Source organism: Falco cherrug, chromosome 2 (assembly GCF_023634085.1).
Source record: "Falco cherrug isolate bFalChe1 chromosome 2, bFalChe1.pri, whole genome shotgun sequence".
Lineage (NCBI taxonomy): Eukaryota > Metazoa > Chordata > Aves > Falconiformes > Falconidae > Falco > Falco cherrug.
Window position 1 is genome coordinate 117,648,213 of NC_073698.1, and position 27,971 is coordinate 117,676,183.

The 27,971-nt window shown below is 45.0% G+C and overlaps 1 protein-coding gene across 2 annotated transcripts; it reads right to left on the reverse strand.

Moving 5' to 3' along the window:
- Positions 1–4,665: 4,665 nt before the first annotated feature.
- Positions 4,666–23,992, reverse strand: LOC102052064 (OX-2 membrane glycoprotein-like). 2 transcript variants are annotated; one of them, XM_027814289.2, is made up of 6 exons: positions 23,789–23,992; positions 20,496–20,577; positions 19,396–19,722; positions 18,455–18,721; positions 16,477–16,590; positions 4,666–7,253 (listed from the first exon to the last, which is right to left on the reverse strand). In XM_027814289.2, exons 2-5 carry the CDS (start codon positions 20,575–20,577, stop codon positions 16,481–16,483), a joined length of 786 nt encoding a protein of 261 aa, XP_027670090.2. In that variant the 5' UTR covers positions 23,789–23,992; the 3' UTR covers positions 4,666–7,253; positions 16,477–16,480. The 2 variants fall into 2 exon arrangements, with proteins under 2 accessions (XP_027670090.2, XP_027670089.2); XM_027814288.2 differs by lacking the exon at positions 23,789–23,992 and adding an exon at positions 22,074–22,221.
- Positions 23,993–27,971: the final 3,979 nt, after the last annotated feature.

Below are 27,971 nucleotides of genomic sequence, written 5' to 3' on the forward strand. Positions count from 1 at the left end.
GCTTCACACTGCCTCCACTCCCTGACCATCTCACTCCCCATCAATGTTCATCGCTCTTGGTAGACCACCACCAACCCTCTACGTGCACCCCATGAACTTGTGTCATTACTCCTCCCTGACACTGGGATTTCTCGTCTTCCAGCAAAACCAAAATGTGCTTAGGAGACAGCCAGCCTGCTCAAGAATCCCAATTTCTCTAATTTTCCAGTTTCTCACGTGGCCGGTCGGCCCCTTCTCATTGGAGTTCCGCCAGCAGCCGAACCAAAACGTGACTGGTCAACATGGGCAGAGGAACAATTTCTTTTTCCAGTGAACCAGGCGGGAAACATATCTCAGTTCATGGTTACTACTGCAAGTTGCAATAAGATTTAGCCCCTCTGGTGCCCAAATCAGTTTAGAGAAGGTAGGATTCTTGACTGCAGATTAGGAAGGGCTTCACTGAGGTGGGAGTGATGGGGGCAGAGGGAGAGAGGAGCTGTTCGCTACAGAAGAATCCTAGCCAACAGCACTTTTACCCTATCAACTATAACATTGCAACAAATTCCCTAAAAATCCTAAGATTAAAATATCAATCTCAGAAAACACTACACAGCTCAGTGCAAAAATATTCCCGAATACTTCATCTGAGATCCTACCACCGCTCCAGATCAAGCAGGATGGATTTACCTTCATTTAACTCTGAACCCCGTTCTTCCACATAGACTGGAAAACTTTTGATACATCTCTTCTTGAATCTCCCTACCTGTAGAGAAACGCAGTGGTTTAAGGAAGAATTTAGGAACACAAGAGGATGGCGCTGGGCTTGCCTGGAGGTGGTAGGGCAGAGCACCTACCGCAGCAGCACGCTGGCCGCCAGGCAGTCCTCTGGGCTGCTGCCCAACACACGTGCAGGTTTGCACCCAGGGCAGCCAGGACAAGAGGAAAGCACAGCTAGCACGCATGAGCAGCTACCTGACTGCAGGAACGTGACTTGGAGGCAGAGCAGGACACAGGAGCATACTCTCTCCTCTCTGCCAGCGCAACCACTCGTGCACGTTCCCGGCGGTACGCTCAGGGCTGGCAGGGAAACAAGCCAGCTTTCCCGCACCCCGAGAATTCCCATCTCTCATGCCCATCAATAAACCTTCCATGCTCTCCAGGAATATATTATCCAGTGTTTTCACCAAAGCTTCATGTGTTTTCCTAGTGCTGCTCTCATCACCACAGTCCAGCAAGAAAACAAGCCTTACCAAGTGGATTTCATAGTTACCTTTTGATTTCTTACCCCAGATTGCACCATGACAAAGGAGGCAGAACACCACCAATATTTATCACCCCTACGTAAAGATCTGTTAGCTGAAATCCCCAGCTGCTTAATATAAATCAAACTTAACATGAGTGCAACAGTGGTGAGAGTTCACTTCCCCTTTCCTCACAGTGAAACACCCATTACGTTGCTCAGTCGGGTCCACAGCTGTACATTCTCTCTTTTCCGTGGATCTTGATGGGACAGTCATGCAGCGCAGCAGGTTGAAGAGGACACGTCACACGAGCTCCAGGCGGCGTGTGCCTTGGATTTGAGCTCTGTGGAGCTCCTGCAGACGGTTACCTCTGTTTTTCCCAGGTCTTTCTACTGGGATCCAGGTTATTTGCTTTTCCTAGAGGGGCTGCCTTCAGGTTTGGAAACAAGGACAAGCTTTCACCAGAGCTCCTTCGACTGTGACCCAGGGAGATAGCACCACCTTCACAGGATGGAGCCACCCTTGTGAACTCTTGGGTATCAGAGCGGGAAAGGGAGCAATCAGATGGACAGAGTGCCCAGATAAGCAAGAAAATAGCACGCTTGAAGCAAAACTCTTTGCAAAGAACAAAAGAGCACCAGGAAGGGACTTATCCAGGACTGAGAGGAACAAGAGGTCAGGGAAGCATGGAAAGGGAAGGACATGATGGGGAAGAAAGAAGCTGAAATCAGAAGCACTTTAAGAGTGGGTGAAATAAAATATAAATTAGTTATTCTCTCACAGTACACTACCAAAATACATTAATAGTTTTTTAATTATTGCCAGTACAGGTAATCTGATACCTGCTTTATCTGCCAAGTGCCATGTTTGAACCCTGTTTCAATAAGCAGTGGGAAACACCCTGCTTCCTTTCGTCAGCCTACTACACACAGCCACATTGTTCTCCAGAAGTGATTTACTATACTGCAATTAGTAAGGAAATCCATCTCCTCTGTTTCCTTAAGGAAACCCAGATTAGGAAGGCCAGGGCTGCAATCTTGTTCTTAGCTGCCCAGTCCTGTCTGTCCAGACGGAGTGTCGCAGAGCACCGAGCTCCTGTTGTTCTCGTGTCCTTTGAGCCACCCCTATGTATCCTGTGGCACAACGACGCTGGGTCCCCGCGGGAGATACAGATCTTTTTGGCACATGGAAGCTGCAGATTGCCTCTTTTCTTTCAATACAAGGATGTGAGCAGCTGGGGGGCTGACCAAGAAACTCACTGCCCACGTTTTCCTACTAAAGGCAGGGCAGACAGCCTGCCTCAGACTCCGTCAGGCCAGAATTTTTGAAGATGACAAGGGGAGAGCTGCCGAATGTCAGAAGGCACGCTCGCCACCCCAGCACTAGCGCTGATGAGCTTTCGAATGTGCTGGCAACACTTCGAAGTGAGTTTCTTCTGGCACACAAAATGATTAGTGCATCATTAGGTGGCTGACTATACAGAAACAGACCTGCAGAAGGCTCTGGTGGTCTCCAGCTGCATGTCAGATTAGGGCCACGGAAATAGAAACACCGGATTCATCAGAGTGAAAAAGAGCACAAGGTCCCGGATTGGAGGCAGCAGGTGATACCTACAGGACGTGAATGTTGCTCACTGCGCATGGTCTCAGGGAAACACATTTAAGTACTTCCAAAAGCTCTTTAAACCTTTCTGGGTGATGGTGATAAATATTGGTCAACAACACACAATTTCTTGTCCAGTGCTGATTCTAACTTCAGTCCATCTTAGAGAAAAAAAAAATTTAAAAAAAATCCAGACAATCCCCTCCAGTACATCCTCTCAGCTTCTAAAATTATCCTGCACTTCCTTCCTTGACATTTTGTTATGCAGCAGACTTTGAGAGCAGCTGCCACCATGCCTTCCACGCAAACAGCGTTTCAGTTAGCAGGGCAGCAGCCAGGGTGACATAGGAGTGAAGCAGGCAGGTACATGGGATGACACGACAGGTGAAAAGTCACCCCAAAGCATCTAGAAAGTCTACTTGTCAGACTGGTGAAGGATGAGGAAAGGATACAGGAAAAACCCCAAGTGTGCATTCACCACTTCTTCAGAAGCAGCTGGAGCAGCTGCCCTGACCTCGGGCTGGGTGCTCAGTGTGGCAAGGCAATGAGAAAACACCTGAGGCAAAAAGAAAAAGTAACCCTCATACTGCCATCAGAGGAGATTTATTCTTTTTGGCAAACTCAGTCTTTCCTGGAAACCCAGCTCTGCCTGCTGGGGTTTTGGAGATGCTCTCTTTCCATCACCACAGCCGTGCATGGAAGTTATCTCCAGCAGACACTTCATCTTCCCTGCCCCATGGTCAGCACAATTCAAAACTAAAAATAATGGCATCTTTAGCATGCTAAGGACAAAGGCACACAAAGAGAGGACACAGCTGCAGGAACTAAACAATTTACTGTGACTCGAAAACTAAAGCAAACATCTTGACAGGTTCTGAGCAGCAGGCTTTCAGCCAAAAAAGCAACCTTTCACAAGTTTCACAGCAACTTTGAGGTGAGGAAAACTGCTGGTCTGGGTTCGTTTACCTTTCGTGAAGCTATGGGTGGCCAATCTACTCTCTCCAAGGTCAGCCAGCCCTGCCTGAACCGCCTCAGCCCTGGAACCGCTCCTTGGTTCCTGCCCTGCTCTGCCAGCACAACTCACCTCACCGCTGATGGGCCAAGCTACGCCCGGAGCTCCTGGGCCACGGCACGCAGCCCTTCGGCTCTTCGCTGTGGAAGAAGTTGCTCTTCTGCCTGGGAAAACCACAGCTTGCCCCGCACCGCACTCAGGGCAGCAGTGCTGCTGGATCACTACCTTACCTTTGTGCTTGGAGAGGTGACCTGGCTGATCTCGGAGCACTAAATTCCCAGGAGAAGAAACTACTAACTCCCATCACTCAGGGTGAGGTACGTCAGCAATGAGACTTGCGCGCCTGGCCAGCACCTAGTAGGAAGTTCTTCAGAAAGCATTAGTAGCAACCATTTCCTTCCCTGAAAAATCAAGAGATTGCAACCTCACAAACCTCTAGAAATCACCGTCTATTCTATTCTATTCACTGGTAGAGCTCAGACAACCAACTAACTGCTGCTTTTCACTTTTTCAAGAGGTATTGCGAGACCCAGGACATAATCCCATGACACTCAGCTCCCGCAGGGAGATGGCAGTGCTCCCGTGTCCTTTTAACTAGATCCAAGTTTCTCACTATCACGTCTTTTAAAAAGAAAAGGGCAAGCTGATGGGCTTATAAACAAAAATTACTGTGGTTTCACAATTCACCTCAAAAGGTTGTATGTCTTAAAGGTCACCGCTGCCTTTCCCTGAGGAATTATTCATGTACTTAGAGCTCACGCGTGATGCTTCTCTCATTGACTTATAAAGGCTCACAAGCAGTGTGCTACAAATGAAAGGAATCACATGGCCTTATGTTAAAATTTGCTTTATTTGGCTTCTTTTCAGCAAAGGCAAATACAGAAAACAGGACAGTCAATACATTAGTACAGCACGTAACTTCAGATAAAGAATAATTAAGCAATGAACGTGACACACACAAGCTACCTCTAAAAACATAAAATACAGGTTTTTGACCGACTGAACTTATTTTCAAATCTGAAGTAAACTTCGGGTTAAAAATACTTCTGTAAATTTAATCTCAAAAGTTGTTTTGCTCAATATTTAAGAAAAAAAAAAAAAAAAAAAAAAGAGACAAAAAAACCAAAGCCACCCCAAAACCAAAGCACCTTAAAACCTCCCTGAAGTCCCACTGCCTGTACAGAAAGGAAGCAAAGTGTAAGTATTAAAAAACCCAACTTGCAATGAAGCATTTCTAGTATCACAAACAAGCAAGGTGGGGGGAAATGGAGCAGCTGGTGTTTTGGCTGGATCAGAATTTTATTTTCTTTAATCAGAAAAAGTGAAATATATAAATAAATAATTCATACTGCACCTACAAGAGGAACAGCGAATGTCACCTTTCACATCCTCAGTAATACATGCAGACATATATACACACACCTCCCCCTCCTTTTTGCCAGACTCCAGGGAGGCTGCCGCTCCCGTTACAACAAAATACTGGTTCTGAACAGTAAGTCATTAGTCTTGCACCTGCTAAATCTTCTCTGTTGATTTTTCAGATTGACAGTTTGTACTCTCGGTAAACATAAGACATAAAATGCACAGTCAAAAATGCTGCACTCAGTAAGACAGAATATTTCAGATGCAAAAGCAAATGCTAACCAAACCCAAAAGACAAAAGGATACTGGTAGTGATCCCAATACAATGACAAATACTCAGACAGAAGGGAGACTGAGAAACACCTTAAATATTAGCACTTGTCAGCAGAACAAAAATCACCAGAGGACCACCTGCAGTCCTGCCATCCGTCTATTGTCAGTGAAACGGGCCACAAAGTCAGTACGCCCAGAGGTAGGCTTGTTTTTAGCAGCCTTAACCCGTGAAGCCAGCACAGGGCCCTGTCGAGACACTGGGAGGCCGTTGGGGTTTAACCCCAGCCGGCAATCAGGCCCCATACAGCTGCTTGCTCACTCCCCCCACGTGGGATGGGGGACAGAATAATAAAGTAGCCTCATGCTAGCTTCTATGAAGCAGATTAACTCTATCCCGGCCACAACAAGGCAATGCCCGGAGCGCTCTGCTCTCACCGGGAGCCCGCTGCCGCACAGCAAGCAGGGGGTCAGCAGCTGGAGCACTCAGCCTGGGAACAGCCAGCTCAGCGGGCTTGGGCAGGCAGCGAGGAGCAACTGGGAGCAGTGGGGGGGGAGAGGAGCTCCAGCCCTACTTGGGGCAGGAGCAGAGTTAGGTCCCAACTCGTAATAGGGCAGTGTCCTTACCTGCTACCAAAACCATGGCAAAGCAATAAATCCAGCCTCTGTAAGACTCCCACTGACACCGTTACAGCCACATAGTGACACACGATAGTTAGCTCAGCGTGTAACAACAAGGTCCAAGTACAGAATAATGGCTTTTGGCCAGCAGAGCGATTTGTCTGTGTTTAAAGGCACAACAAAAAAAGGATAAAGACGGGAGACTATTCTGAACAGGGCATAAGATGACCATGAGAATTACTGACAAACCTCGTCTGTGCATTTTGACAGCTAAGCAAGGAGTAGGCTGAGGTATTAGGAGTTGCTTCAGAAAAAAAGAGAGAATGTCAGCGTAACAGGAAGGAAAGATGGGGATGTCAATACTTCCATTACTGGGCTGTGTTTCCATCTCCTCCACACTTAAACATTTAAAAAACCACACACACTTGGGTTAGAAAGAAAACCCAAATAAAATAAATTACTTGCAACTCTTCTTTCCCAGCTGTGGCTGCTGCTGCCTTCCATCTGTCACCTGCTTGGCGCCCTGTTGTTCTTCCCCACTAATTTTGGCACATTTGGTGTGGTCTGAGCCCTGTGGTTTTGAGTCCACCTGGTCTCTCCAAAGAGAGTTAAGCAAGACTTGCTGGCACATTCACACATTCACTGAGGAAAAGGAGTTGGATAAGCTGGATAAAGAAGGAAAAGCAGATGACAGGAAGAGAACGGATGAATGCACAGTTGCTGCAAGTGAAATTGCAGACGGATCTTGGAAAAAATTAAACCCCTCTCTTCTGCAAGAACAATTAGGCACTGGAAGAGGATCCCCAGAGAGCCTGCAGATCCTCCATCCACAGATATTTTTTGAAAACTCAACCGGAAGAAGGCAAACACCTTTTGCACGCTAGCAGTACCCAAGAGTGGTACGAGCAAAGCAGATTTTGTCTGGCAGCAGAGGAGCGGACTAAGTGATCCCTCTGGTCCAACGTTTTACGATTAATCATTTAGACCGGAAAACAAACGTTAACGCTAATCTTTTCAGCGATCAGCTCAGCATCTAGATAGGGTAGTGTGTGTGATGTTTTTCGTTTTTATTGCTGTTTCTTCCCAGCCAAGGCACTGCTTGTAATCTTGACTTCAGGCTGCTGGGCTGTAATGATCTCATAAGTGAATGGAAATCCTCTAGGATCCTAGAAAACAAAACGAAACAGGAAAAAGCATGAATTGTGGCCATTGTGCTGCCACCACAGGTCTTGCTGAGCTGTGTGGTTGCTGTCGGGGTTGGGGAGGGCAGGTGAGAAACGCACAGTGGGGAAAGTGGGAAGGAACAGTCACAAAACTGCCATTTGATGAACAACCATAGGACCCTCCCTGTTATACAATTAGTACATCTTCCTAAACCACACCAAAACAGGCTTCAGCCTGTGCTCCCCCTTGCTTCCTTTGCTCACTACAGATGATACCTTACCCTAAATTTCAGAAGCTACCTTATTTTTTAACAGCATAGATGCACGCTTGCCACACAAAGTGTCGTTACATAGAAGGATCCATTCCTAAACCCAGAATACCCGAGCCCAGCACACTTGCCCCAAGCACCACAGGAGACGCCTGCAGAGCCACAGGCAGCACCGCTCCCAGCTGTCAGCGATCGCTCCATCCAGCTCATCCCACACTGACAACAACTCCCCCAAACCCCTCAAAAGGGATCAGCTCCCTTTGTATTTTGTTATGCTTTGAGGAGGAACAGTCTTAAAACTGGTGGGATTTTTTTTTTCCCTTCGCCCCTTTTCTTCTTAAGCAACAGAAATTCCTTTGGAAGCTGTTGTGGTTTAACCCCGTCCAGCAACCGAGCACCATACAGCCACTTGCTCACTCCTCCCGCACTGGGATAGGGGAGGGAATCAGAAGAGTACTCCATCCCAGCTGAAAGCAGGACAGTATCCACCCCTTATTCCATACCAGTTACATCATGCCACACTTTCCAACACAACCTCATTAACCACCACCACCCTTCCCGTCCTTTGATACAATGCACAGATATCACTCCCCTAGTTTACGGACCACTCCTGTAAAAATGTCTATAAAAATGTCCACAATATGTCCTTGACTTCATTTAGTTCATGACTTTGGGGTCCATCTGTTGTGGTGGTCACTCAGGACAGAACAAGTTGTGTGTTTTATGGGGTTATTGGGCACCAAAACCAGCTCAGGTCAGGTCACTGCTGCACTTGCACTTCTTGTAAGGCTTGTCCTCCAATGGTTCAGGTGGTCCTGCTATAGTAATTCCTGTAACATTAAGCTCAAACCATGGGTTACAACAATTTAAAGGTATTCCATTACAATCTCCACCCCTGGTCCCTTTGGACCAGGTTATAGGGATTAATATTGCAAGGAACTCCCTCCCTTGCCCCTGCTCTGGGTTGGACTAATCCACAGACTGCAGTCCCTTAGGGTTGTGCCTGCTCCAAGCTGAACCTCAGCCTCTCCAGGGGTATGCCTGCTGTGGCACAGACTCACCCACAGACACAGTCACTGTGAGGTTCACCTGCTCTCCAGCGTGGCCTTATCCATGGGCCATGACCATAGACTTGCGCCAGTGTGGCCTCACCCCTGGCTGCAGTCCCTCCAGGGGTGTATCTGCTCTGTCATGAGCTTATCCACGACCACAAGCTCTGAGGTGCTCCAGCATGACATCACGCATGGCCACAGAAGTTTCAAGGTGCACCTTTTCCAGTGTGGACTTGTCCTTGGGCCACAGTCCCTTCAGAGGCATACCTGCTGTGGCACAGATACAACCACAGACTCTTCAGGATTAATTCAGCCATGCTCCGGCATGGACTTATTGACAGCCACAGATGCTTTGGGGTGTCCTGCTCCTACACGGACTCATCCACAGGTCACAGCCCCTTTGACTCAAGTTCACACTGGAGTTCCAGCCTGTCCAGTAGAGCAGCACAGAAACAGCAGCCATGCCCTGGCCATCTGCCAGCCCAGACATAGCATCAATGCTGTTATCAGAATGTTCCCAGGCACAGCACAGTAAGATGATCAGCAGTACAGCAAGCAGGGAAAGCAAAGAAAAGGCAGCCAGCCACTAATGAGCTCTAGACTCTAATGTACAGTAAGGCAAGCAAACAGCAGCAAGCACAGAAACCTGCTGATTAACAGCTAAACAGAGATAACTGCTATAAATCTGACCTAGCATAGTCCAAACAAATCTGTTGCTATCTCAAACCCTTTGAGCTCCACACTGGGTGCCAAAAAGGACAGTCACGGTTTAACCCCGTCTGGCAACCAAGCCCCATGCGTACACTCTCTCGCTCCCCTGGGGTGGGATGAGGGAGAGGACTGGATGAGTAAATGTGAGAAAACTCCTGGGCTGAGACAAAGGCAGTTTAATAGGTAAACCAAAAGCCGTCCATGTGAGCAAAGCAAACCAAGGGATTCATTCGCTGCTCCCCAAGGGCAGGCAGGGGCTCAGCCATCCCCGGGACAGCTGGGCTCCAGCACACGTTGCAGTTACTTGGGAAGACAAACACCGGAACACTGAACGTGTCCCCCTGTCCTCTTCTTCCCCCAGCTCATATATACTCAGCATGACATCATGTGCTATGGAACATCCCTCTGGCTAGTTCAGGTCAGGCGTCCTGGCTGTGTCCCCTCCTGACTTCTTTTGCTCCCATCCGCCCCTGTCCCCCAGGCCTTCTGCTGGCAGGGCCTGAGAAGCTGAAAAATCTTTGACTTCGCACAAACATTACCTAGCAACAGCCAAAACCATCAGTGTGTTATCAGCATTGGTCTCGCACCAAATCCAAAACACAGCACTGCACCAGCTACTAAGACGACAATGAACACTATCCCAGCTGAAACCAGGATAGAAGCATATTTATGAGAAAGCCTGAAAGCAACAGTTATGAAAATGCCGTGCTACACACCATGCAACAGCGTTTTCTGCTTGGGTGAGCATAAACTACCCAGCTTGCCAACACCCCATTCAAAGCCATTTACTGTCAGCAGAAGGGCAGGAGCTGACTTACAAACCATTTCACCTTGGGAGGAAGCCAAGGGACCCTGCTTGTCAGTAGCTTCCAAAAGACATCACCAGTGTAGAGGGGAGAACATAACTGAAAAAAGTCTAACCTCAGGTAGCTTATTGTACACGACACACCTATTTTCATGTGAATTTTGGTTTGTGATCACTGAAGGAAATCCTGCCGTTATTACAGTACAACCACAAAACCAAACATTTATTTTTAAGTAAACTAATGAAGACGGAGAAGGAGAGAATAACACTGCAAGATTTAAATTAAAGCTTCTGGCCTAGCAATTTCAGTCACCAAGACTTAAAAATCAACCCAGCTTACAGTACTCTATAAAAGGCAACAGCTAGATTTTTTTCTCCCCCTTCCCAAATACTGTCTTTCCACCCTAGAAGTATTCTAAATCACTCTACAGCGCTGGTTAAGCTGTCTAGAAACAACTGCCAAAGAGACATCCCTAGCCTTTGCCCTGCCAGCATTCGGAGCCCTCCCTGGGGGCACACGGTGGCATGCCTTCAGCCTGCTCACTGGTTATCCTGCCCTGCACTTTCCTATTGCTTTAAACAGCAGCCAGTCCTCCTCAGAAACCTGGAGGAGATCTACACACACATCAGGATGAAGTCTGCACACCCTGCCATACCATGTACGGTAGAACTTTGGGAAGATCTGCTTACAAGCCATTCCTGCCTTCAGGTAAATGCTGCAGCAACAAGCGTGTTGGCTGCACCATCAGCCAGCCCTTCATGGCTGCAGCCACCTGAGCTACCGCTACGCAGCGCAGCCCATAACCTGCCCCTCTGCCTCAACACAAGCATGGCTTGAGATTCACTTGCCTGCATCTCCTGAAAATTTGTGAAGGTACTTTGAAAGTAACTGGACAATTGTTAATGTCCCTTTTTGAATGTAGAAATTGGCAGTGGAGTGCAAAGCCTTACTGTGTATTTAAAAAGTAGAAAAAAAAAAAAAAGAATGCATTTCTAAACAAGAGACACAGAATACGGCATGAAAAAATTTCAGAATTTAGTATTAATCTATTTGCATATAATAAGAATGATTTATGGAAAGGGAAAAAAAAAAGCAAAGGAAGAAAAAAGGCATTTTCCATTTCCTACTAATACAATACCAAATGAATCAGAGAAGTTATTACACTGTTCTTTTTTTTCATTAAACTAAGACCATCAACACCTGTTCAAACAATATTTCAGAGTTAAAGATCTGAATATAAGAGTACATTATTTTCTTTACAAAAACCTGCTACATACCTACTACTAAGCCAACCTTTTTTTCATTCTGGAAACCACATACAGTGCAGAACTCAGAATATGACCGTGAGATAAGGAACATACAAGACCTTAAATGGATTTATAAAATCTGAACAGCAAACCAGCTTTCCTGGTTGGTAATATACAAATAAGGTTACTTATTGAATACATAAATAGTTTGATATTTCAGAATGTCATTCTGATGTTTGAGACCCAATTTATGACACTACTTTTATGTGGCTTTGAAAAAAACCCAATAAAATATATGTCATCCTTACTTTTTGTGTAGAAGAGTAAGAAAAAGATTTCCATCTCCTAATCTAATAACTCTGCATACAACCAAGGTATTTTGCAAAGGGAAAACATTTCCAGATTTAGCACAGGAATAATTCTTACAAGGGAGTAAACAAGAAACTGAAACAGTGAGGCAACTGTTCATTTAACACAGAAGCGCTATGGGGTTTTCCCTTTTCAGCTCCCAGCCATTTTATTTTTTGGTTTTATACAAAGCCCTGTTGTTGAAATGAAAAAGAAAATGAAGGACTGAAAAATTTCTGCATGATGAACTAGAACTGCAGATATGACACATAGAAATTGTGTTCATCATCCAAAATAAAGGCCACCGCCTCTGCAAAGAAAGGGGTTAATAGTCTATACTTCGATAACTCCCCTTCAGATGGATAGGACAAGCTTTGAGATATTTCCTACACTGTTACCTTCATCCTATCGGCAGCAAACAGCATTTATTTCATCCTTCCAGACAAAAAACCCAGCCATGCCCCAGGAGACCTGAATTTACCCACGCACCTTCCCCTCCTTCTGTCTCTGCCATTCCTTCTCCCGGCTCTTCTCTGAAACGTAAAGCAGGACGAGGAGCGTGCTTTCCGCAGCAAAATATGCTGGGGGAAAACACGACGTCAAAAAGAACTAAGCACCAGCCATCCCTGTCCTTTGCAATGAAAACAGGCAGTACTAAATCATGGAAAGCTCGGAAAGAGTGCCCATAGTCTAAATATGGCACGGTCAGGAGGGTACTGCTAGGCATTATTTTGTAAACAGAAAGTTAACTGACTTATTAGGGAACTGGAGTTGTCTGGAAGCAATGTGTGATTACATCCAGAAAACATCCTCACTTGGGTTGCAAAATATTTATGCTTGCAGGAACTGGACGGGCAGCCTGACAGCAGAATTACCCCTCCACTGACATTTTTGTATGTTTTGAGTGGGGTTTTTTTTTGGTAGTGGGTTGGGTTTTTTTTTATTTATTTCTCCCCTCATTAGCTCTGATTAGGTCTGGTTACAATGTTTTTATGCTGTGGGTTTGGGGTTTTTTTTGTTTATTTTTTGGTGGTTGGGTTTTTTTTGTGTAGTGTTAAGGAGTAAAGGAGTGAGGCTGTTGGAAGCAAAACAACTTTTCCTTACAAAAATGTGCAGTTTTGCTATTCTGGGGAATTCAAAACAGAACAAATATAATCTACTCACAATAAAGCCACACTTGAAAGGAAACCAAAATGATTCTAAAATAAGCCTTCCCAGCTGCGACATGATGGCCATAGACCCGTTCCTCTGGGATCAGGGTGCATTATATCCATCTGCCTCATGAAAGAGGGAGTTATGTCCTTGAGTTTATCATCTGAATGGCTGGTATTCAGCTGTCACTTCAGGAAAAATTATTCTGAAAAGCCTCCTAAAACTGAGCTACTGCTATGTTTTTCTCAACTACTTAGTCTCTCAATATTAGAAAAAACAGCTGTACATCAAAGCAAATCCCCTTGAAGAAACATGCCAAGTTATACACATGAAGTAAGAATTGCCATAATTTTTAAGCCAAAGTTTAGAAACACAGCCTTCCCCAAACTGAATAAACACTAGAGGATACTGCTGTAATGGCTCTTTCGACAACTCCTATCTTTACTATAAACAAAGTAATGGGATGTGTGTACAAGTACTTGCTCTTGCAAAGTTTCCCAAATAAGTACAGTTTTCTGCACAAACCTTCCATTTTCAGGACATTTTTGGCCACCAAAATTTGGGTTTCTGATACCTATTTATTATAGCGGATCAACCAAGTTGCTATTTGCAGCTTAACAAACCTGAAACTATATTATTTGTAGCAACTTCCAAACTTGAAAAAATAATAATCAGGGCATCTTTAATTCCTGTTCAGGGTATTAAGAGATCTCTAGCTGGTAACAAAGAGGTATTTTCAATCTGTTTTATAGCACCTTTGAAACACTGAGTTACGCTGAGATTTGGCATCTCTTTGAAATACAGTTAGTTGGCTGTATTCAGACACACATCTTGAAACAAATAATTTAATGCTGCTTAATCTAAGTTCTGTAAAATTTCCACTTGAAGGAAAACTCAAATGTATAAATTTCCAAACAGGAAAAATCCTTTGCTATGTTGGTGCTTTCTGCAGAAGGGATTTTTTTGATCTGAACTAGTGCCTTTTTCCACGTCTCTTCTTCAAGCTTTCTTCTTCCAAGTTCACCTAATCTGCTCGGTTTTCTTAGGTTGCATTGTATTTATTCAATAACAAACTCCAATAACTTTTTATCCTGTTGTTATAGCTTTTTAAATACAAATATACTATTTGAGCATTTCTAAAGCTTCCACATGGCAAAACATGCATAAGCTATCCAAAAGAGATCAATGTACCAGTGCTTTAAAAAATTAAAAAAAAGAAACAAAACCATGCTGGCCTTTATATCCATTTGTGAAACAGCCCTTCACCACAGACCACAACAAGCCTCCAGAAAACTGTTTATGTGGAATCTTATCCCCCTGCAGACTGCTAGGTCCTGAGAACTGACTGTAAAGCTTTTTAACCGGCCAGGCTGAAATACAAGTATCCTACAAGCCTTGAAATAAACAGCTGATGCTGTGGAAAGCATTCAGGCTGAGACATGTATGCAATAGGTAAGTCACAGGTATTTATTCAGACGAGGAGCCTTTATTGTGCCTCAATCCAGGCACCTGACTTGTTAACCAGACCGCTTTATGTTGGTGTGGTCTACAGGTAAGCTGTTAGTTGAGGCAGGTAGGAAACAGTAACTTTTTACTCGAACAGTAACACTGAGAAACCTCCAGCATGGGTTTGGCAATTCATTGCAGCCTACTCTTAAATCGAGCTATAAGCATGGCCAGGTTTGCATCTGCTTGGCAGAGAATGAAGCTTGAGTTTTCTAAAGCCTGTGCATCAGCTCTCGCCACAAAGGCAGCTCAGTTTGTTTACAAACAAGCACCTTTTTGCAAAATGTGAAGACCCTTCACCTGGGATGTTTTCAGCAAGAAACATATGTGTGCTCTGTAACTGGTAGACAAGGCAAATGCCTGAGGGATGGGACATCAACTCTGAACTCAGCTCTTCACCCGATTGCCAAGCATCTACCATAGAGAAGGAGGAAACAACAAAAATAAAAGCAAAGCAAAAACCAACCACATTCTCAACAGCAGAAGCAGAAGAGAAAAAACTTTGATGGAGAAGGGTCCCCAGCCACTCAAATAAACAGCTGTTATTTTACTTTAAAAACCAGGCATCTTGACAAGGCTGGAAAGGCTCTGCTTGTTATCTAATGCAGAATGAAAAGAAATATGAAAGATACAGGCCAAGACTGACAAAAATTAGACTACATTATTAAAAGAACAGAGACTGAATGACTAACAAGCTCCCTGCAGAAGTCACATCCTCACATCACAGACCCCACGATAAATGGAAAGGAACACAACCAACTCAAGTCCCTCAAATCCTGCTTTTATTGATAAACTCTGATACAACAAACCTACACCCACTGCTAAACCCTGCTCATCTAATTTACCCCCTCTGCCTCAACAAACAGGTATTTACATGAAGTCTCAACTCTGTGACATGCCAGCACGCACATGGGGCCAGGAATCCAGACGTCTTCCCAGGGAGTGGGGTGTGAGACCCCACTTCTCTTGCTGACACAGGGAGGCTTCAAGCTCTGAGCCATTAGCTAAGGAAGAAAGCGCAGTGCTTTCAGTTTAAACATATTATGCTTTTCTGTGTCTTATACTTTTCTTACGAGGCAGAGGGGTGAGGGTCTGTTAGACATTTCCAAAATTATGTGCAGATTCTACTGTTGTGCATCCAGCGGTGTCTCCACAGCAAGAAATCATGTCTTGCATGACCCACGACATGGCACAAGGATGCATGAAATTGCTTGAGGGTTCCAAGCCTGATACCTAGCAGTGGCGAAGGGCACAGGAAACCTGCTGTGAAGCCAACTGTACTGCCTGCTGGGGACAGTCCCATTAGAAGCTATTGCTGGAACCACATGCGGGCATTGCCTGGGGAGCCACCAATATCCAAGGGCCAGAATCACACCAGGAGGTACGCTAACACCCTCAGCCTAGGCTAAACATGAACCACCTAGTCTTGTCAAGCAATGTTTCACTGACTGACCCCGCTCCCGCTTCAGGCACCAGTGCAGACACAGCATCCCAGCGTCGTTCTCCCCATCTGGCATGCAACAAAGGGGCTTCAAAACTGTGCAAGGCACCATCTGCACTTTTTAGAGCTCTCTTTGCCTGGTCACTCTCTGATCCATGCTACTGGGTGATCCCAGACCTCTGCCAGGTCACCTCTGCCTCAAGGTCTCTCCTTCAAGGTCTGCTTAGTACAAACTCATCTGTGTTTGGAATAGTTGTTCTAGAATAAAGATACATCTTCCTTTTGAGCATTTCACCATTTTCTTCTGAGTCTTAAAAAAAACCCAACTCCTTGCTCTTTGACTTCCAGGTTGGTCCAAAAATTCAACCAGAAATTTTCTCTTCTGAATTGGTTATAGGATCAATGGAAAGTTCACAAACATTTTACAATTAAAGAAGTTATATTTGAGGTTTTAAAAGCATTCATTTCTCCTTCTCAGTGAAGACCTCACAATGTGTAGTCTTGCATTACTTCCATCTAACTGAGGAAACCTCTAATAACTGTAAATAATTATTATAAAGTTTACTTCTCAAATATGAAAGCCTCATACCTGTTAATGGGATCTCAATAAAGTCTCATTCTTCTCTGCAAACCGACCAGACCTTACGGTATGGGCTTTATGAGAACGATTGGTTTCCATGCATCAGTGACTCACCACTTCAACCCCTCCTGCATATCCTCTTCCTCCAGCACAGCATGACCAAAATCAGAACTACGAGGACAATTAAAATCCCCACAGTAACTGTCAGCCATAGCAACCAGGATCCTTCTGTGAAAGGAAAAAAAAAAAATACACCAAACTAAGCTAGTTTATAGGAAAAAGAGCAAAAAGAGCCAAGAGGATGTCCGATTAATAACAATGGCTCCTTGTTGAAATTGTGGAAGTCATTGCTGAGCTACATGAAAGCAGCAGTTGCTCAGAAGAGAGAATGAACATGTGTATCTTCAAAGACAAACCTACCTGCCCACAGAAAGTGTTTTGGGAAGAAAAGCTGTGCTCATGTTCATCCATGGCAAAGAAAACTGTCATTCCCACAACTGATACAGTAGATGGTATGTGTACATAAGCAGAACTTTACACAAGTCTTGACACTTTATGAAGAGATTTTTGTTCGTTCAGAATTTGAAGGTTTTGTTTGTAAATTAGAAGTTATTCCTTCCACTGTTAAACACTTACCACTCTCCCAAAGACTAAGTTAACTTTCAGAAAACAAGACAACCAATTTTCTGATGCCTGCAAGTAGCTCTACCCAGCATCTGAGCATAAATGTCTCTCCGTGGTTAGACATCAGTCACCTCATTTGACATTCATTAATCAAAATGATAACACGAAGGCTTTCAACACTCACTGATGTTCGCTAGAAAACTTTCTGAATTAAAATTTATTTGAATCAAGCCAAAACTATATCATGCTTTTAGTGAAGCTAGGTTGAACTACTAACTTGAATTTCTCTTTCTCTAAAATACAAAATTGTTAAAACACCAAGCTATTAGCTGATTTTTCCATTCTCCTAGCAAGGAATAACAACAGTCTTAGTTCCTTCCTTTCCGATATACATTTCCCTTTCAAAAGGTCAAAAAAAAAAAGAATTTTGTATTTGAGAAAGGACAAAAAGATTTATTAGGCTTTTTCAATTATTTTCACTCAGAATTAAGAACCAATTTGCTTTTGAACTTTTAGAGGCAAGATATTAGAAGTCAGATCTTACTCTTCACTACTATACCTGTAACAACCACTGCTTGAGCACGTAATTTGGAAATTAACCCACAATCCCAGTCTGCTTTTGCTGTTTTCCTAATTTCCAAGCCGTCTTCCTTTTAAGGCTCTGGCTTTAGAGACAGGTGAATTTTAAATCACCTAAGCTAATGTTCCTGTATGAACTCAGAATAGTACTTAAGCTTTTAATGTTTCTATTTCTCATCTGTAGAATTGGGGTGAAAGTCTTTCCAGCAGAATAGAATGTTGGAAGAAGAAATAAATTAGCACTACAAGGTATTCAGATGATACACTGATGTATTTAATATTTCTGCATAAAACCAACGTATCTTCAACTGATCACCTTCCCATCTGCCTGGAAATACTCCTCCTCCCTGACCATTACTGCAATGCATGTGTGTCTTAGGGAAACAGTTAGAGAAACTAAAACACAATACACAGGTTAGCTGTACCAAAATATGTAGTAAGTTTAACTAAAACATTTGATTAATTGTTGCTCAGAGATAGTTTGTTATTAATTTCAAAAATTCCATTTCAGTGTTCATTCAGCGACCCACAGAGTTTTTACTTCATCTAGATCGGTATCAGGTGACAAATACTTCTATCTGCCTTTGGACTGTCAAAGAAACTATGAAGGCCTGTGTGAGAACTGAAGTTCAACTTGTTGCAAAACGCGTGGTGCCTCTAAAACCCACAGCTCCCTAGTGGACTAGTTTGGCTTTTTACTCCTCTTGCAGAGGGCCTCAATATGTTACTGCCTCAATGACGGCAACAAACCCAAAGTATGATCTTTCTTCTTACTTGGCACGTCTGTGTTTCACTCCCTCCTCTTCCCAGCAGACTGCTATCCAAACATGCTATTGCAAAACACAGAGGCAAAGAGAATGCTACCAAGTCACTTGTATCATTCACCTACCTCCTTGTATTTTCACAGGCAATTCCATTTTTTCCTTCGTGTTGCTTACTGTGCAGGTCAAGTTCTTTGCATCAATGCTCTGAGCGTCGTGGATTTCCAGTTTACTGGTGATGGACACAATCCCATTGGTGTGCCTGACTGTCTCCTGTGCAGGAGTAGAATTGAACAAGTTGTTCCAGGTGATGGTGGGCTCTGGGAGGCCAACAGCATTACAGATGGCTATCAAATGACCTTCGGAAATGTTGTAATGGACAGATGCATTGAGACCTTCCAACACACAAATAAGACAATCCATCACCACAATGAGCACCTGGTCATAAGCAGTAATAGCAGTTTAACCATTGTCAACCAGAGCAAAACTTACTGAATCCACACTGAGCCCCACGGCACAGGAACACAAGAACAGTTCATTGGGTCAGGTCCCCACCATGTTTCAATACTCCTTCCCTTAAGCTAGAGTCATATACCCCAAAGGTTTCACTCAACCTGAAATCCCAGGTTTTAAAATAATCTGCTAAAGCAAGACCATTTCTTGGTCCACGTTGTTCTCCTGTCTGCTAATTTCCTATCAATGGTGGAATTTGGCACTGCCGCTGATAGCACTGGGGTTGTACCTGGCACCAACAGGAAACTGCGACAAGCAATGCTGGTTTGCCCAAGTTCCAGCTGGGATTGCTTGGGGACTTACAAAGGTCCCACTCCTCGCTTTTTAGCTTCTGCTCACACGAAAAACAAACCAGGACAAGCCAGAGCCAAAAGCACCACAACAGGCTTGAATATGAACCCACAGCACCCTGCTCACAGCAGTAATGCTCTGCATCTACACCACATTCCACTGAGGGATGCTCCTACCACTGCAGTTCCTGAGTCCTCAAGGAAACGCTGTGGGTGAGAAAACACCTGTTTATCCACTAGAGACGTATCCCTGCAGAGAACCTCACCAAAGACAGTCAGGCAGGTATGTCCCGAGAAGGAGCCGTCAGGAAAAATATTGAAGATACACACGTAACACCCTGAATCATCCATTCTAGCATCCCAAAAAGTGATGTTTGTCTCATTGAGTACCAGACTCGTGAAGTTCATTCGGTCCTGATAGGGTTGGAGAATCTTCAATCCTTTTATGGTACTGTATGTAGCTACGTTATCGCGGGATTTTTCAGAGACCTTTTGCCATGTCACTTGCAGAACATCTTGGGGTCCTGTCAAGGAACAGCCAAGAGTCACGTTGTCGCCCGCCTTCACATATCTGTGTTCAGCCTGAGGAACCACTGCAATGACATGAAGTAGTTAGTGAAACGGGCAGACATCATGGCATATTCAGAAGTCTAAAGCTGATTCTAAGGCCTGGATTACCACCGGGCACAATAACTCCATCAATTAAATACTGTTTCTCCAGTCCTCCCTCACCAAAAAGTCCTTCCGCATGCTCCTAGATACCAATGTTGATTTACATTGGTTGAGGCTCTGGCTTTCTTCTGTTTAAAAGAAAGAGACATACCCTATTTCTGTACCCATCCTTGCAGGCTGTCCACTTCAGTTTTACTAAATCAGCTCATGACTTCCCATTCTCAGCAAAGACTCAGGTTTTGTTTCCTAAAAAACAGAGGAAGCCTGACTGCACAGGGGAAGCATACACTAAACCATTCTCAGAGAACTGAGCAGCAAAACGGGCTGAAGAGAATTTCTGGACTACATAGCTTCAGAGTTTGCAGTGCATTTGAGAGGGAGGGAAAGAAAAACAGAGGTTTTTTTCCCCCTGAGGAGAGGATCCACTATGGGAAGTTGTGAACACAGGTGAACAACAGTGCCATTGTAGACAGGGGATGCTGCAAGTCCCTCCCACCTCTAAATGCTGCTCCACGAGGTCTTGTGTCACATCTGCCAGCTCCATGTCTGTGCTTCAGCTATCTAATGTACGTCTAATGGCACCAGCAATCTGTATTTCACTTATTTTTGCCTCTTACTATGACTGCTGAAGTCTCAGGAACCTGTAACCAGTTCCCCAACCATTTTCAGGCAGATTTCAGGAAATGCAACTTACCATTTGCCTCTCCAAGTCCTGCAAAAGCCAGACACAAAACCAGAGCTTGGAAAGTCATTTTGGAAAGGAACATCCGTTTCATCTGAAGACAGATAAGAAGAGATGGGTGACTCAATGACAGAACATTTTCAGGCGATATCACATCTCCGGGGTACAAGCATCAACAGTAGCTTTGTCACATGGGAAAAACCTAATTTTGGGGGCTGGGCGTGAGTTTTGAGAGATCTCATTATACAACACAAGTGCTCCAGTCAGGGCTGAAAAAAGATTTCACGATGGAAGTTTCAAATGCATTAATCCACCAGAAGCACGAAGTACTGGTTGTCCAGGACTAGCTGTGGCACTAGGAGACAGGGTTAGCTTGTGAGAGCCAGGGATAAATTAAAAGCAACTTCTCTGAAGACTTCAGGACTCCCCACCTGTCCAAAATTGCACGTATTGGGGAACTTCTGGGGCATACCGCACCTGCCGCAGACAAATATATTTCCAATGTGGGAAAGGGGCAAAAATAAGGTTGTGTTGCTGTTTTCCCTAGTGAACTGCTTTTGACCTGCTTTCCATTCTGTCAATCAGTTAACATTGCCACAATACAACTGAATTGTGGACCTGCCTGGAGCTGAAGCTGGTGTTGTATTTAAGTGGAAACATTATTTCGTGTAAACTATCTCTGTAACACATATGCCCTACACCCGAGTTTTTTTGCCAGTGTCTGCAAAACTAGCTGATGTGTCTCAAGAGTGTTTTCTGTCAAGAATATAAGCAAAGCCCAACTTCACAGGGATTTTCACAACACGGAAAAAATAGAAGAAAGACCCAACTGTAAAGCATTTTCTACAATACCATATAGTTTAAAAAAGGAGGGCTGATGAGTAAGTAAGTGAATCAGAGGGATAAAAAGATCTTTTTAAGAAACAAACTCCCGGCAGACTCATGCACACAATGCGCACACACACAACCAGTAGCCTGCCTTTAACTTTTAAACGCGCTGTGCTAAAACAACTCCTGATACAACTCTACCATTACCGAGCATGCATACAGACCAAGTTCCTATGTGTAAAATCCTGAAACAAGACTTAATCGGGAGACAAGATTTCCTCTGCAACAAGCCCAACAAATAACGAATTTGCCAGACAACACAGTGCAGCCAGACACTTAAGCACAGCTCTAAGAAATGCAGGTAGACGTTCCTAAAAACATCTAAGAATCAAGGGGCAGCATCACAAGCGAGAGAGAAATTCTGAGGCGTAGAATTGTTTATAAACCAGTGAAAGATACACCACACCTGCAGGAAAACAGAGTTTTCGCTATCAGCTTCTCTCTCTCCGCTTTAATACCCACTAAAGCCCTTACCAAGCCATCACTCGCACCCAGCGTGGCTACAAGACTTTGCACAATGAGGGAGCAGAGTATTAAATAAGTCTCTAAGTCACAAGCCCAATTTACGGTATTACGGGAGAAAATAGAGGAGAACGGGGGTGGAGAAAAAAGAAGAAAAAAACCCCAAACAAGCTAGCAGCAGCGTGTAACACTAGGGCAAGTAAGCGCAAACCCTTCGTCGTGCCAGTCCCCAAACCTCACCTCAGAGGTCCCCGGGCCACCGACGGCACCCTGCGCGGGGCTCACGAGTCTTCTGCGACCCCCTGTGAAACTTCGCCAGCTTTAAAAACCTTTTTATACTTCTGGCGACCGGCTGCGAGGCCGACCCGGTGCCACTCGACGCCGCCGCAGCCCCACGGCCCCGCCGCCGCGCGGGGCCGCCCCCCGCCGGCAGGAAAAGGCGGGAGGAGGGTGAGGGGCGGCCGCACCGTGCGAGGAGCCGCCGCTCCTCCGCGTCCTCCCGGGCGCCGGACAGAGCTCCCCGGGGGCGAGCCTGCCTCCGGGCAGGTCTCAGCGCTGGGAGGCAGCCGGCCCGGCCCCGCCTCGCCTCAGCCCTGCTGCGGTTACTGCTGCTCCCCGCCCTCCCCGCTTCCCCGCCCCGCGGCCCCTCCGAGCTGTAAGGCGGCCGGGAGCAGCGGGGAAGGCGGCCTGCGGGTGTTCGCAGCCGAGTCCCTGCAAGCCGGGAGGGAGGAAACAACGCGGCCCCGCCTGCCCTCAGCCCGCCGCGCTGCGGAACCGTGTAGCTTGTAAAAGGCCTTTCAGATCAAGTCCCGCCGTCACGGCAGCGCTGCCGAGCGCGCCGTTAACCACGTCCCTCAGCGCCGCACACAGGCGCTGTGGAAGCGCCTCCAGGGACGGCCTCGGGTCAAGCGGGTACGATCCGCTCAGCCCGTGGCGCCGGCTGCTCGTCCCGCAGTAACGCGGCGAGTGCGTTTCATGGCCTCCCAGCCCTTCCTCGCCCCCGGAATTGCCTGCAAAGGGTTTCCTCACACCCCCCTCTTTCCCTCAGGCATGACCAAATTAAGAAATTCATCTTGGAAGAATGAAAAAAACCCCAAAATAAAACAAACAAAAAACCCCACCGCTTGCTTAAAGCAAGAATATTAAACCCTGAAAAACGGCAAGGTTTCCGTAAGGCTGAAACAACTCAGCGCAGAGTTGGCTCCTACAGCTCCCCAGGACAGAAACCTGATTTTTTGAAAAGGAACAGCACAAACCTGAGCTTTTTCCTCAGGAACCTCGGGTTGCACTCCGGCGTGACAGAGCACATTGCGTTTCTGTTCAAAGCGTGCCCTTCCCTGGTTTCAGTTCAAGGGTAGTGACAAGCACATCAAGAATGATTTTTTATTGAAAGACTTCTGTCTATCATAACACTAAAACTAGAAGCCAACAGCAGGAACGTAATGTAATTATAATTAATAATAACACATTTATAACAGCCAAAAGCTGAGAATTTCACTGTTCAGATACTGGATTTTAAATATTTACCATTCCAGAAAGTTGGGGTTGTGTTTTTCTTTTTTTTCAGACCAGATCAATTTCTCAAATTCATTTATTGTAATGCTTCACTGGAAGTTGCATAACAAATGGCCCAAGGTTTTGCTAAACCTGGTAACTTTTTTTCTTAATTAGTTAATTAAGAAAATTCTTAACTACCAACTGTAATAATTAACTGCAGGTCAGTAGCCTGGCAACAGTCAACAATAAGATTTTGACTACCAGACCAAGGCTCTGCCTCCTTTCTTGATCCTCAGCCCAGAGAAACAACCAACCTGTATTTTGCTGATGTTAGGCTGTAGGGAATTAGTGTAAAAAAACCCAACAAAACAACAGTGGAAGATCTTATGGAAGGAGAAGGACGTCTTACTATACAAAATCTCTAGGCAGGCTGATTTTCTGCAGAGTTTCATACTCACAGGCTGTAGGTTTTCAAGCAGTCTGGCCAGGGTCTTCTGGGTTCCTGCTCATTGGTGACGAGGAACTGGTTTGGGGATATGTCTCTTACATCACTGGGAGCGGTCTCTGCTGTCGCTGCTACCTTCCTGTTGGGCTGCTAGGAAAAGGGGCAGCATGAGTGACAGAGGGTAATCTTGCTGCCATCTTCCTATTGTTAGGCTACAAGATCTTCCACTGACAAATTGTCTCTGTTGCAGTTTTATCAGGCTTGTCCCAGGCTTAACAAGCACAACCCATTTCTCAATTTGATTAATTAGAAACAGCATCCTTTGCAGTCTGTGCAGGACATTCCATCTACTGTTTGCTGTTTCTTCAGCTTTCACACACAAACATGCATGGATATGTTCATATGTCTTTCCTGTCAACTGCCCTTGCAAGGCACTAGAAGGTCTCCTGATTCAAAGTACCGCTGCCCATGGGAAAAAATATCAGGCTTGGCACAGTTCCAAGCCCCTGCCAAAATTAATTGAGAAAGATGTCCACATAGTGGCTGAGAGCCCACATAAAAAAAGATTTCTGGTTTTATTTAAGACACAGATGTGTGGGAATATTTGGAGAACTGCTACTAAAGTGTCCTAAGGAACAGGCTGGTGTTTGCATCGTTCTTGAGTCACCCCAGGATCACCTGTGTGTTAACCATGCCTGCTCCACTGCTCTCAGTACTCAGTGCACAAAGCAGTGCCTTCTGACCCGTGAAAAGAGAAAGCCCCCACCAGATCGGGTCTAATCTGTTGCTGGAGGCTGGGTCAGGGCAGTGGCTCTTCCAGCTGACACAGCTGTCCTGGGAGACAGCTGTCCTGGCTTAATCTCGGCCAGCAACCAAGCCCCATGCATACACTCTTTCACTCCTCCAGGTGAGATGGGGGAGAGAATCAGAAGAGTAAATGTGAGAAAACTCCTGGGCTGAGACAAAGGCAGTTTAATAGGTAAACCAAAAGCCGTCCATGTGAGCAAAGCAAACCAAGGGATTCATTCGCTGCTCCCCAAGGGCAGGCAGGGGCTCAGCCATCCCCGGGACAGCTGGGCTCCAGCACACGTTGCAGTTACTTGGGAAGACAAACACCGGAACACTGAACGTGTCCCCCTGTCCTCTTCTTCCCCCAGCTCATATATACTCAGCATGACATCATGTGCTATGGAACATCCCTCTGGCTAGTTCAGGTCAGGCGTCCTGGCTGTGTCCCCTCCTGACTTCTTTTGCTCCCATCCGCCCCTGTCCCCCAGGCCTTCTGCTGGCAGGGCCTGAGAAGCTGAAAAATCTTTGACTTCGCACAAACATTACCTAGCAACAGCCAAAACCATCAGTGTGTTATCAGCATTGGTCTCGCACCAAATCCAAAACACAGCACTGCACCAGCTACTAAGAAGAAAATTAACTCTATCCCAGCTGAAAGCAGGACAGTATCCACCCCTTATTCCATACCAGTTACATCATGCCACACTTTCCAACACAACCTCATTAACCACCACCACCCTTCCCGTCCTTTGATACAATACACAGATATCATTCCCCAAGGCCCAAGCTCCACCACAACCTTTTTTCAACATTTTCTTCTATCTCCTAAGACTGATGAGTAAGTCTCGAGTCACTTGAATTTCCCTCTGCCAGCTGCCTTCTTTTTGTTTTGAGTAGAGAACGGATTCCCTCTAAAGCAGGTCAGGTCTCAAGTGACTGTCTACTACTTGTTTGAGGCTGATGTACCTACGCCTTCAAACATGTTCTTCTTTTTATGAGAAAAATGTCTTAGCAAGTCTGTGTTCACCTGTCCCCACTATAGCTGGGGGTATTTCAGAGGGAATTCCAGATAACTACAGACTACATTGCTTAAAATAAATTTATCCAGAAGTGCTCTGTGCCATCAAAGCGACGAAAGCAGGGAAGTCCCAGGGACATCCTCCTGCTCTTATTTCGTGAAAATAAGGGGGACGTTTGAGGGACTTGAATGATATTTTATATTAGCTCACCCCGTAACTCACATCTACTGAGGTGGTATTATCCAAATTTTGCTGCTCCTTCATTGGGCTGGGGAAACTTAGAGAAGAAAGAAGAAAATTATGACAGGGTCTGGAAAGTAAGAGAGCTTCTTCTTTGGAAGAGAGGGAGGAAACCAGAGCTGAGCAAGGAAAGAATAGTTCTGAAGTAGTAGATGAAGACCAGAGGTAACCTGAGGGCAGACAGAGGCAAATGTAAAGTACTCCAGACAGACCAGCAATGGCAGAAAATGCAGAATCTTTTTATATTCATAGAAGAACAAGACACAAAAAAAAATCCTTTCTGCCCTATTCTGTGCTCTCGTGTAAACCGTTTCTTTTGACAAGGACCTGGCTCAGTTCAGCAATCTCTGCCGAGGTTTGCAAAGTTCTTTGTACATCACCTTCTCTGGAGCTGGCGGTGGTTGAGCTGACACCGATTCTCTGGTGTGTCAAAGCCTTTGAAGTTAGTGAGAAGGGGTATGTAGACACCTCTTGTCCTAAAATCCAGAGAGCTCTTTGTTCCTCTCCTTTTATTTCTTCACCTGCAGTACACCCTGCATGCTGGTGGAAGAGGCAATGTGAAATCCCTTCTGTCACCAGTGAGGTTTACTCTGTTCTTTTCTCTGCCTTATGGGTAGGCGTGCTCTGCTGTTAATATATTTCTTGGTTCTGCCCTTGGCCTCTGGACTAATGACCCCTTTTAAGCAGAACCATTTGAGCCAGTAACCAGTGAAACTTGTACCTGTTTGAGGAAGAGAGTATGATACAGCTGATGCAAATTGCCATCAATTCACAAGGAAAGAAAAAAAAAAAAAAGCATTAGAGAATGGCTGGAGTCAGTGAGACAGATTCCATTAACACCAAACCCACTAAGTTTTACAGGGCGTGTTACCTGCTGGAGGCTTACTTCAGGACTGTTAGGCTCTGCTGATTCAACTCTCTTCTGCTTCTGCTCATATAAATTAGCATATACCCCTTAATCATCATATTCAAGCAATGCTTCCTCAAGTATGAATGTTCAAATAGGTCTACTAGGAGGTCCAGCCTGGTCCAGAGGATCTGCCACCAGCTGTCCTTTTACTAGTGATTCAAACATATGACCATGGACAAACCACATCTTCTCTCTCTCTCAAACTTACTTCTATAAAATAAGCAAATGCTAAATGATTTACAGTTGGAGATTCTGCTGATTTCTCCAGCACAAACTGCACTGCATTTCACAGCAAAGACAGTTAAACGTGTGGGTGGGGATAAAAAGTTCTGGGGTCCCTTTACGTAGCAAGAAAGGCTGGATACGTTCTACATTTTGCTTTGCTTTCCACCTCTGGAATAGCTGTGAAAAACAGAAGACACCTGAATTTAAACTTTGCTGTAAAAGGAGGTTTGGTGTTAGATGAACTTAGCAGGAGTGAGGGTTGCTGGGCATCACACAGCCGTGCATCTCTGGTACATTTAAGACATCCACATCTAAGCTCATATTCTCTTCCCTTCTTTTGTTTCCCAGTGGTCTTTTTGTGTTGATGACTGTTCATGTCTTTCTCACTGATCTTCATTTATGTGCCTTTTCTCTGTGTGAGCACTGAACGTCCTGTCAGCCAGGGACTGTGGATACCACTGATTGCGGACCCTCTCAGAAGAGTGCTGCATATTACACAGACTGCTGTATTCACATCCCAGACAGTGCAAATTCTAGTTTCCTAGGAATAACTAACTGGGAGAAAAATCAGGTTGATAGTCAGAAAAGAAGGATATTTCATAAAAGTAAGACAGTCATTACAAATTTTTATATTCATTTCTGCCATCATAGAAAGCCTCTTTCAGCTCTTGGGACAGGCACACTTAAAAGCAAACCTGGGCCTATTATCTGGGTCTTGTGAGTGAGGCTGGCCTGGGGGCAGCTTTGGTCTCAGATTTTTGTTTTGTTTTGCTTCTAAACCTGGAAATTTTTCCTTCTGAAAGGAAACAACACAATTACTACGACTGAAAGAAACAATTAATTCCATTTCGTCAGGAAGAATCAAAGAGCACTTTCAAACTCCTACCTGAAAAGCAGTGAAAAACAGGTCATCTGCCCTGTAGAAATCCAGTACTGAACTGTTTTTAAAAAAGCTCTCAAGTGAGACATTCTGGAACAATTGAGACTTTTTCTGCCTACTTGTTTTCTGAGTA

Excerpts from the sequence above, each read along its gene's own strand:
- LOC102052064 (XM_027814289.2), bottom strand. The coding sequence starts at position 20,577 with ATGAAACGGATGTTCCTTTCCAAAATGACTTTCCAAGCTCTGGTTTTG. Across the intron at positions 19,723-20,495 it reads AGGACTTGGAGAGGCAAATG|TGGTTCCTCAGGCTGAACAC; the intron begins GTAAGTTGCATT and ends ATGTCATTGCAG. Across the intron at positions 16,591-18,454 it reads GCCTGTGAAAATACAAGGAG|AAGGATCCTGGTTGCTATGG; the intron begins GTAGGTGAATGA and ends TTCCTTTCACAG.